The sequence below is a fragment of the Aegilops tauschii genome, chromosome 5 (assembly GCF_002575655.3).
Source record: "Aegilops tauschii subsp. strangulata cultivar AL8/78 chromosome 5, Aet v6.0, whole genome shotgun sequence".
Taxonomy (NCBI): Eukaryota; Viridiplantae; Streptophyta; class Magnoliopsida; order Poales; family Poaceae; genus Aegilops; species Aegilops tauschii.
Window position 1 is genome coordinate 246,431,899 of NC_053039.3, and position 11,694 is coordinate 246,443,592.

At 42.9% G+C, this 11,694-nt stretch overlaps 1 protein-coding gene across 2 annotated transcripts; it reads right to left on the reverse strand.

The window, feature by feature from the left end:
- Nucleotides 1-596: 596 nt before the first annotated feature.
- Nucleotides 597-4,629, reverse strand: LOC109757859 (ABSCISIC ACID-INSENSITIVE 5-like protein 2). Of its 2 annotated transcripts, none has more exons than XM_020316697.4 (4): nucleotides 4,458-4,629; nucleotides 2,197-3,120; nucleotides 1,553-1,624; nucleotides 597-997 (listed from the first exon to the last, which is right to left on the reverse strand). In XM_020316697.4, the coding sequence occupies exons 2-4, from the start codon at nucleotides 2,983-2,985 to the stop codon at nucleotides 917-919; spliced, it is 942 nt and encodes a 313-aa protein (XP_020172286.1). In that variant the 5' UTR covers nucleotides 2,986-3,120; nucleotides 4,458-4,629; the 3' UTR covers nucleotides 597-916. The 2 variants fall into 2 exon arrangements, with proteins under 2 accessions (XP_020172286.1, XP_045084786.1); XM_045228851.2 differs by having other exon boundaries at nucleotides 2,197-2,990; nucleotides 4,458-4,565.
- Between the last annotated feature and the right edge of the window lie 7,065 nt (nucleotides 4,630-11,694).

Consider the following 11,694-nt stretch of genomic DNA (forward strand, 5'->3'; position numbering starts at 1 on the left):
TTCCGGCAGGATTCAAGACAGGTCCTCGCACTCCAAACTAGGGGACCGATTCGATAGATCTCATATTCCCATGGCATGAGCTCAGGAAAATGGAGGGAAAATTGACATGATCCCAATCCGAGTAGTACCGTTTTTACCTTTTTTTTGTTGCCGGCGCACTATTTCGGTGTGTTATTTCTAATACCAAAGATGCACATTTCGATACGTGCTATAGAGAAAAAAGAGAGCAAATAATGCTCATACAGTACTACTGTATTAGCTTGGACTCTCACATGGAAGAGGCTGGCCATGGACCATCTGTCTCAAGTCCCAAGTCCACAGACTAAGCTTGACCAGCTAATAATTGGCCAAGTTAACTGCCCAGCTGCTGCCTCTTCTTCCACCTCCTCTTCAATCATTGAGACGTTCTTGGGTCTTGGCCCTTTTCCCTTGGACCACAATGGTAGATGGCACATGGAACATGGAACATGGGAATGACCGCCAGAGGGATTTTCTTAGGTGAACATTCTATAGTTCAGCTTAGACTGCTGCAAGACATTCTCTTCCCACCGAAAGACTCTGCAAAGCATATACTCCCGTAAAAAAATATAAGAGCGTTTATATCACTAATACAAGGTTCATTTGAAAGAAACTTCTGGAGGGGGCTACAGGTTACAACAGCCAAACTTACAGCAAGTATTAGCAAGAAACTTCGCAGCACGATCCGTACACCGGGATCCATGCCGCAAGAATATTTGAAAGAACCAGATTTACAAATCTGAAACCTAACGGCCGGGAGGATATTTCACAAGATTGTTGGGTGCCCTAGGCCTTTACAAATTACAAGCAAAGCAAACTGCACACGCTCCATAGTTACATGCGAGGAGAAAGCAAAAGGGTGATCAAAATCTACCAGAGGCCTGTACTCTACACACAATTAGAATGAGGTCGATCTCGTTCTCCGATGATGTTTTTTCGGTTCTGGAGGGGGCGCGGACTTCAATAACATGTCCAACTCCTGCAATCGAATGTGGTGAAACATCGTTGTCGTCAATAAGAGGTGAATGGTAATCACTAGATAAATACAGGCTCGTGCTTTCAATAGCACATAGCAGCAATTGCTGGTTCTTGGGCAAACTGCATCAAATATAATGTACTTGTGTGTTCTTTGTATTCACGTGGGAAACTCAAGAGGCAAATCTTGCAAGTAAAGAACACGGAAATATAATTCTTTCGGCAGCCAATTTATGTACTCAACGAATATTTCTTTCAGCATCATGCTTCTATGCTTATTCTTGCAGCCATGGCTTCATGATACCACAGGTGCACCAAGTATTTGAGAAGTACATCCAAAGCGATGCTTTGCTTTTTTTTAATCACCAACAGAAAAAGGAGACAAATGTGTAAATTATTTGGTGAAACAGGGCACGCCGGTGCATGCTTACACTAAAAGTGCAAACTATACAGATGAAGCAGGAAAACATTGGAAAAAATAATAGTAAATTAAACAAACCTCCACCAAACAAATCTAAAGGAAATTAAACAGGTTATGTACAGAAAAAGCATTATCTACCTTCTCTCTCTTCAGCCTCTTGTTCTCCTCTTCCAGACAAGACAATTTGCATTCGAGCTCGTTTGTGTAGGCCTAAATTTCATACAAAAAAGTTCCCAAAGGAAAAAAAATTAGTTTTCATATACAAAGTGATATACCCAGTGCTGTAATGAATTAAGATAAACCCAGAACAGAAGTAATCCTACAATGAGTAAATTAGGGGTTATGTAGGTGCAAAATAGGCAAGCTAACATATTATGGTGTAGTAAGATAAATCCAGAACAGAAGTAGTCCTACAATGAGTAAAATAGGGGGGGTTATGTAGGTGCAAATAGGCAAACTAACCTATTATAGTGTGTTCTAATCTAAAGAGGGAATGTTAGTTCTGTTCTTGTGCAGAGTAACCAAATAAAGGTCTTTCTTACAAAAAAAACTAGCTTTTGGGAGTTGTGCTAATTAGAGATTGCTTGCTAGGCTCCTTGCTAACTGGACCATGCTCCAAAATGAGAGCTAATTCACCTTTTCCTCTATTAGTATGTTTCTTTTTTTTTGCGGGGTCTCTATTAGTATGTTTCTAAATCTCATAGAAGCTTTTATATCATGCTAAAGTGCTAAACAAGTTCTATAGTCATGACTTGAATTGTAAAGAGTCAGAAAAAATAAACCTGTTTCCTAGCTCTTGAACGTGCAGCCGATTCTCGGTTCTTGATCATCCTCTTCTGCCTCCGATCAGCAACCTTGTATACCACATCCTGGGAAGACATTCTCTTATGACTAGGACTTTGAAGATCAGAAAGTTCTAGAGATGACGAAATACTCATTTGACGATCTGGGTAGATGGAATCCATTGCCGAAGGGATTGCAACACTCAGCGGTTGCGCAATTGACTGACGTACAATATACGCATCAATTGCACTTGTTCCCTGTGGGAAATCCTGCACTCTGGTCATCAAATGAGCACTTTCTCCAGTTCCTACAAGATCAATTAACTCCTCAGCATCCTTCTGATACTGCCCGGTAACAATGCCAGCCCTTTGCAAGAACTCCTCAAGTGTTATCTCCCCAAACGACATCTGTGCCTCACAACCTGAACTCCTTTTCTCGTCATCACTACTCTCCTCTTCCTGCTGGATGTTTCTCCAAATTTCATCCACTGTCTTCTTGCTCAACGGCAGGGGCACAGTAATGCTGCTGCCCTGACGTTCCAAACCAAAAGCTGACGTGCTGTGACTGCCTGAATTCCCAGCGCCATTTGGTAATGGAAGGTTCTTCTCATCTGGAAGCACACTCCTCACAAAGTCATCAAGGTTCATACTAAGAAGTGGCGCACCGAGGTGGCTTTCAACCTCACTGAGGGTGAGGTTATAGAGAGAGCCTTCCCTGACTAGTGTCTGAATTTGGGCCCTGTTCCGCTTCTTGCCTGTGATGGCGGTGCCACCGCCTTCAGAGCTCATTTTGCCTGTTTTATGTTTGACCAGTGACACTATTGATGATCAGTTGTTGATAGCATGAAACAGTAAGCTTTCTGATTTTGGTAATCCTTGTGCAAAAACTGTTCAGATTTTGATTTATTCAAGCAGGCAATCTTACTGCAATAATTAAAGATTTAATTAAGATCCAATATACATATGATAGAGCAAGCTCAGAAAAATTATCAGTTAGTGAAGAATGTAGTTCAACGTGCACTATCATATGTATTTTGTCCAACCTCGAATTCCAACAAATAAAAGATAAAGGGCAACCTGTCCAAAAAATTGTACACTGATGGTTGTGACTGCTGACTAGACACTAAACTCAAAACTGAAACCAAACCCAAAAGGCAAGTGCAACCTTATCCTGACCCACTGACTTGAAGAAGGAAAAAATTAACCAAACAACAGGAAAGGTACAAATAACATATATGATCCTATACGAGAAAAGAATAGCATAATCATTATGAAATACTGCAAATACACTTCCTAGGGGAAATTCATATGGCACCAGTGAGGCAGTGCCACAAAATCTCAGGTGGGACCATTCTTCATATGCTGTGCTGCACGAATAACTTTGTACATAGATCATGGGATTAAAGTATGGACACTCAAATGGTCAGCAAGCCAATTTGTGTGCCGCACCTAAAAAATTGTATGCTATTTTACTCTCACACTCTTTTTTTTTGTACAGCACACAAATGGACATGTTTTTCTCCCAAAAACTGTTGCTCATGCTTCATGGAATGTACACATGAGTTATTTTTCAAATGTCAAACATCATTTTGAAGAATCAATTATACAGCATCAATGAAACTACTTCCATAGATTGGAGACAAAAACCTCCGCGCCCAAGTCACAAACTGAGTACTGGACTAACATTCGGTAGATTATTATCAGGAGGGGTAAGTTAAAGAAAATGAAAGACCCATTGATTATAGTGGCTGTAGGCAAAAAAAAAAAACACATCCTATAAAATTATAGAGTTTCAAGGAGTAGAAAAGAGAGCACGCGTACTGACACGAACTTAGAAAGTAAATACGGCAGCAAAAGGAATACAATTATTAGCCGAATATACATCTACCGCAGACCCAAAACTCTAAAGTCTGAACCAGAACGATACAATCGTATGTAGAACCTAAAAAAACGGATACACAGATCATCCCAATTCTAAATTAAATCAGTGGAGCACCAGTCTATCTCATCGCACCCCCTAATTGCTCAAACGCGGACCGCATAAAACACCCGAAACCCCAAAACAAGCAAGAAATCGGCGAATTCCGCTTCATTCCCAGGACGAAATGAAACCTATGCTAATAGCACGTCACTGGCTTCCGATTAAAATGTGCTAACTGATCCAATTCCAATCCAACAAAGCACGCCATGATGGATCAGCGGAATAAATTTGGCCCGGGTGCGGGGAAAGACAACAGAGCTGGTTAGGATCAGATACTAACTTGAAGAAGCAGCGAGATGCCTGCAGGGAGGGGATAATCTGCTGCTCGGTGCGCGATAACTCCGAGGTATCGAGAGTGGAATCTTGCTCCGCGCGCACAGAGATGAGAAAAGAGAGAGAGAAAGGGAAAGCACCGGAGAATATATTTCTCGCGTGAAGACGAAGACGACGACAGCGTCGACAGGTAGAGAGTGATGGCGGGCCCTAAGACGTGGACGTGTGTTACTTGGGCCCAAAGTGTGCCTTGTTTGGGCTGGATCTAACCAATCCGGTAATTATCCAGAAATCCAGAGCCCAAAAGAATGTCGGTCCATTTGACGTGCAGGCTTATTTTTCTAAGTCGACTCAGAAAAAAGTTTAGGCATGGTCCACTCCATCTTCTTTTTCTTTCTCCTCCGTGTAGCCACCGGTCCCCCCATCGCTTGATGCGGCATGAATCTTCCATCTTCTCATCTCCCTTTATCTGGTGATCTCCTCCGGTGAGTCGCATTCCCACCATTGCCTTTTCACTTTCAGGATCGTTGGCATACAATGCTAGAAGCCACCGTGAGACTGAGCCAGGGGAGGGAGTTGCGAAGCCGGTTCCTCCCTCCCATGTCCACGCTGCGAGGGGAGGTGGCGTTGTTGTAAGGAGGACAACGAAGGGCGCAACTCGGAGCAGTAGGACAGGGATGTTGCAACCGGTAGGGCGCACAGCTGGGAGCAGCCGACTGAGATGCTGGGACCAGAAACTGCATATGCTACAACCGGGAATGAGGTTGCTGGGACCGACAATGGAGGTTGCTCGAACCGACGGAACAAAAGGTTGGAACCAGCCATGGCCATTGCTGTGACGGGTGAGGGTGGGTGCGCCGTGGCCGTTGATACGTCCATATTTATAATTTTTGATTGTTTCATGCTATTATATTATTAATATTATATACTTTTATAGTAATTTATATTATTTTTTATGGACTAATCTATTAATTTAGTGCCCAGTGCAAGTTCTTGTTTTCTGTTTGTTTTTGGTTTCGCATGAAATCAATATCTACGGAGGTAAAAATACGTTGTCGATTTAACACGATTTTTTTGGGCAACAAGAAATGTTGTAAGTTTTAGGAGAGATCAAGACGAGCCGCGAGGAGCCCAGGGGTGGCCGCGCCCCCTCGTCCATGTGGGGCCCACAAGCACCGCCTTGACCTGATTCCACTGTCATAATTCCCTATAAATACTGAAACCATCCATTGTGCCCCTAAAAGAACTTTTATCGCCGCCGCAAGCCTCTATTCCGAAGAGATACCATCTAGAGCCTTGTTCCGGAGCTCTACCGGAGGAGGAAGCCATTGCCGAAGCCATCTTGATCAACCTTGCTACCTCCATGACCATGTGTAAGTAGTTCCTTTAGGACCCACGGGTCAATAGTAGCCAATGGTGTGTTTGTTGGAAAATGATGAATTCTCACTTTATGATCAGATTGTTTACTTAATTCAATTGAATCTATTTGGACTTTCTTGCCACATAATTAAATAGTTTTGTAATGCTCTCCGATCTATCTATCTTCTTTGGCCAAGTTCGATTGATTTTTCTTCAGTGGGAAGTGCTTTGTAATGGGTTTAATCTTGCGCTGCTCTAACCCAGTGACAATAAGGGCCAGAACATTTATTGTATTTTTTTGCGAGAAAACTTCCAATCTATTCATCTTCAATCATGGTAGTACAACGAACGCCAATAGTAATTATTATTACATCCACATCTATAGACCACCTAGCAACGACTACAAACACTGAAGCGAGCCAAAGGCGCGCCATCACTATAAAAAAATACACTTCCATGATGATACGTGTTTGTCACAGTAGGTCACGTTTTCTGTCATGCATGGACATCCATGATGATTTAATGACAGAATCAAGATAGTCATACCTGTGCTGTCGTAGAAGTGTTCCATGACATTACCAAAATTATCATCATGAAAGTGTCCACTTCCATGACGATAAATCGCGCGTCATAGAAGTGCTTTCGTCAAGGGTGACCGACACGTGGCATCCACCGTAACGGGTCGCCGTTAAGCTATCGGGTTTCGGTTTGGATCCGATAACCCGTTAACAGCCCAGATCAATGGGGATTTTCCACGTGTAAAATCATCATTGGCTAGAGGAAACACGTGTCGGCTCATCGTTGGGACAGATGTCATCCACTCGTTGGACAGAAGGCGCCAATGATACGTCGACACGTGACATGACCCAACAGAGGCCCATTTAAGGTAAAAAGGCCAGCCCAGCTAAAGGCCCACCATATTTTTTCAGACACTAGTGGGCTGGCCCGTTAACAGCCTGCCATGTTTTGGGTCAAATTGAGGCCCATATCAGATCAGGCCCGTTCACAGCATGCCGTGTTTTGGGCCAAATTATGTCCCATATCGGATCAGGCCCGTTAACAGTCACTGTTCTTTTGGGCCCATTCTAAGCCAGGTTTGTATTTCAGCCCGTTAAACGCCTGTTTACCAGTTCGGCCCGATAATAGTTTCAGCCTGTTAGCGGCCCTTGGTGCATCTGGGACGTTGTCGGCCCGGTTTAACTTTAGGCCATTTAATGGCCCATGCAGAAACTGGACTATTTCTTGTCCGAAGTAACTTTAGGCCTCTTAACAGCCCATAGTTTTCATGGATAAATTTCAGCCTAATTAGCCTATCGGCATGTTAATGGCCCGTGTAACAGTTGGGCCTAATTACAGTCCGCGTTGAATCCGGCCTGCTTAGAGCCCATCTGATAATGGCCCGTGACACTTTTGGGCCTATGGCCCGCGTGGATACCGCCTGCTTAAAGCCCATAATTTTATTGGGCCAAACAGGCTCGAGATATATTTTGGCCTGTTAACGGCTCGTCCTATTTGGGCCAAACATGGGCTTAGGCAGTTTCGGCCTGTATTGGCCCGTGAATTTTTCGGCTCAACGCTAGCCCAATCTAGGTTTTAGCCTGTTAAAAGCCCATGGTATTCTCTGGCCCAGCTGGCCAGAACTTTACACGGCCTGTTAAAGGCAGGAAACTACTATAGGTTTAGACCTGTAATGGCCCAAGATGATTATAGGACCACGTTTTGGCCTATATGAGTAACGGGCCGGCCTGAAGACCAACAACACTGAGATCCACTGAACCTTCCGTCCTAAATTACAGCATACCAACCAAGAATAAACCTAGACTATACAATAAAGAAATTATGGCATATTACATCCACTGGGAATCAAAGTTCTCTACCGGTGATAATAAAGCGCAACATGACCATGGATTACATACACTGGGCATCAAAGGTCGCCACCAGTGCATATAAACGCGTCGACAAAAGAATATACAAAACTGAGAGCACTTCAGAAGGCATTAGGCCTGGCCAGGACAGGCTCCGCAAGCAGCCGAACAAGCTGACGAGACCTCAGTTGTGTCAACGATAGGCGCTCCATCCCTAGCTTTATAACACCATAGTGCGCAAGGCAGTCCTCTGAGATCTTCATTGCATCATTGACTTCAAGTCGGAGCTGAGCTGAAGCAAGCCTTTCCGCTTTAAGTTGAGACTGAAGAAGTCGAACTGATTGAGGCAGCGAATGCACAAAGGTTGTCTTACAGCTGCTGGTGAGTAGCTTCAACTCACTATCTTCATCAAGACAGGACCTTGGGGTCATCTCGCTCTCTTCAAGATGGTTTGGCTCACTATCTTCCCTAAAGTTCTGCCTGGCATAAGAAATATGACTCTGAAAGATAAACAAGGAGACACGTAACAGGTTTCACAATTATATAAGCAAATAAATGGATCTGTTCTCCATAAGGAACATGTTTTTACAACTAGAATTTAAAACTGGTAGTTGTTGCAAACATCCAATGAGATGTAAATAGCAAAGTAAACAGTAGTGGAGGAAATGATGCCTATCCAAATCTATACTAGAACAAAGTTTGAAGGCTTGAGAAGGATGAACTTACATTACATGTTAACATGGGCTGGACAAAGCCCTTCTCCATGTTGATGGAAGGATAATTCAATAAATTCCCCAAAGAAACTTCTTTATACGCGTTGCCATTATTCTACATTTTGCAAAGAGTAAATATAGATCAAATAATATTGGAAGAAACAGAGGATAATGAAGCTCAGGTGCAGACTGATGATACATAATCAAATAGCAATTAATTAAGTACAACGTTACAAGGCAAAAGGTACTGACAAGAGGAAGGCAGACATCAACGTGTGCAGTGGCATTGGCTTTGTTCAACATTTTGGTAAGAGTAAATGTAGATATGATATTTTGGAGAAAGTGGAGGGCATGGCAGATAAGATGCAGAGTAATGCTAGACAATCAACTATCTCGCGATTCAAGTACAGTAATACCACCACCGTCTGTTATTACTTGTCGCTCAAATGGATGTATCTAGCACTATTAAGTTCTAAATACATCCAATTGATCAACAATTAATTCGATACAAAGGGAGTACATGACAACAGCTACTTACATGAGCAATCCAAAACTTCATAACCATTGTGTTAATTCTACATTTATCTAAGAGTAAATATAGAGCTTATAATTTCAAGCAAAGGGAGGATAAAGAAGCGAATACAGTGATGCTACATAATCAAACAACAATGAGTGTAAGTATGCTGACAAAGGGCAAGAGGTACTGACAAGAGCAATGCAGTGTCCAGTATTGTTGTGAGATCCTATGATCCTTTGAGCAAGGAGATTCATCTGAAATTAGTTTTCATACAAGAGAGAAGGTAAGGCACATGCATAAATTCAGGAGTTCAAAATTTGAATTAATATCATAGACAGTACCTGACACTGGGCTCTCAGCAGTTCTAATAGGGGTTTGGCCAGTGGAGTAGGGGTAAAGTGTGGTATAGTTGGGCCTGTGTTTTCTGTGGCTGCTGATCTATCTGATTTAACAGGTAGCACTACCTTTTCTAAATACCTAGTTTGTACTCCTTGAGGATCTGCACTCACCCTCTTCCTTTTGGACATCTATTACGAAAGAACAACATTTGACTGGAAAAACATAGTATGACGACACATGGAATAGGTACAGAAAATGGATAGGTATGGCATATACTCATATATGATGCTTAAACTAAGCAGATGGTGGTGTAACAAAGTAGAAATAATACAAGAGGTCACATGCAAAATATGTGCGACCAATACAACATTGCCAAGTTAGAGCAAGCACCTTGATGGTGAATAAGATAGGCCATCCTCCACCATGCCAAGTTTGTTAGCCAGTGGATTGTTCCGCAATATTCCTCTCGTGCGCCCATTCTCATATTCATTTTGATAATGTTCAATACCTGACATGCATGAAAACATAAAAACAAGTGAGATTATCTTTGTAATGCAGAAGTGATTCTAATCCAATACCGCCTCCCTGTAAACCCCTTTGTGCTATCTCTGCAATTCTTCTAAGAGATGCCATGCATGCTGTAATTTGGTGTGTGCATTAATATAATGTGGCCTACTACTCAAAACATGAGAGCTCCAGAAGTGATGATACTTCGCAGATGGCAGCTTCAACATATAGTAAAGAAGAACAAGTCGACCTGACCTGACAGATTCAAAATATACTAAGGGAGAACAACTCGACCTGACCAGTCGACCGCAAATGTCTCTGCTACTCTTCCCAAGAAGGAACATACTTATTAAAGAAGAGAAGAGGATCATCTTAAAGAAGAGCAGTAGCAAACAGATTGAAGATATTACAAGTCTTTCTATACAATGTTTGTTGCCCACCCATGATGAATCAGAGCGCACAGAGAAATACTATTTCTTCTGGTCTCTCCATATGTGGCTCACATGCATTTCGAAACTAAAGTAGGAACATTTAGCTGACCAATTAAACATCTCTCAGTTTTACTAATATCAGCATAATATCATATTTGAATTTGTACAACTAAGCTTGTTTAGCTCGATGCGTAGAGCAGTGCTATTACGACACGAACCACGTAGGCTGATCGTGGTCATCATAAAATGGGGAAACCGTAAGCATGATGAATATAGTGTTGACCGTGGTAGTGGGATGGCAGATCTGAATTAGCTGCAAACCGCGCAAAAGGGTATTTAGCAACCGATGTTTGCTTTGAAATAACAACTAAGATTTGGTATAGACAAGAAAGTACAGTCAACAAGTGACAAAGAAATGCAATTATGCTGTCTCTATATATGTCGCGACATGCATTTGGAAACTCAAATGGGACCTTTAGCTAACCAATTAAATGTGTCTGTTAACTAATATCAGTATCATATCAGAATCATATGTGAACAACTAAGATTTGGAATTTTGAGTGTTGTGTTGTTTAGCTTGAAGGGTGGAGTAATGCTAGTACGATAGAAAGCACCTACGCAGATCATAGTAGAGTAGATAAAAGGGGAAAACCCTAAGCATCAAGAGTAAAATCAGGAAAGTGGAACTAGCTGGACCAGTGGGTGGCGCACATGCTTTTCGAAACGAACATAGGAACATTAGGTGACCAATTAAACGTTCTTTGTTTTAGTAATATGAGCATCATATCAGATTCATATTTCAACACCTAAGCTTTGGAATTATATGGGTTGAGGTCTTGAGGAGCAGTGCTAGCACGACACCAAGCACCTACGATGATGGTAGTGAATATAAAGGGGGGAAACCATAAGCTTTACGAGTATAGTGACCGTGCCATGGCGAATCTGAGGTGCAAACCGGACAAAGCTACTTCGCAACCAATGTTTGCTTTCAACTAGCCACTACGATGTACTAACAAGAAAAGTACAGTAAACAATTTACGATCTATTTTTCGGGTGAGATCAATAACCTAAGCACATATGGAAGAGTACCACCTCTCTTGCGACGCTGTGTAGGCCCCTGCTAATACGTTGAGGGTGTTGCAGGTGTGATGCCTGTCGGTGGCGCAGAAGAAGACTTTAGACGGCAGGCGGCCGGGTCGGGGGATAAATCTTGTTGCCGTGGACGAGGCGGTCGTAGGAGCGGCAACGGCAAGGTGGATGACGGCGCCGATGAAGCGAGAGGACGCGATGAAAGGATCCTGGTCCGGCGCCGTGGATGAGAGACGTCCATCTCTTGCAGTGGACGACGGGGTAGGGGTAGCGGCTCAGGCAAGGTGGAGGATGGGGTGGCGAACGGAGGAGGCTGGCCGCAGTGGGGAGGTTGTTGTGGCGCCGACGGTGTATGAATGGGGAGATGGAGGGGGAGGGGTGATACGTCTCCATCGTATCTACTTTTCCAAACACTTTTGCCCTT

What these genes read in the sequence shown, in the direction of transcription:
- LOC109757859 (XM_020316697.4), bottom strand. Translation starts at nt 2,985, where the DNA reads ATGAGCTCTGAAGGCGGTGGCACCGCCATCACAGGCAAGAAGCGGAAC. An exon ending in GTTCAAGAGCTAGGAAACAG is followed by an intron (nt 1,625 to 2,196) that starts GTTTATTTTTTC and finishes TATGAAATTTAG; the next exon opens with GCCTACACAAACGAGCTCGA. An exon ending in AGAGGCTGAAGAGAGAGAAG is followed by an intron (nt 998 to 1,552) that starts GTAGATAATGCT and finishes ATTCGATTGCAG; the next exon opens with GAGTTGGACATGTTATTGAA.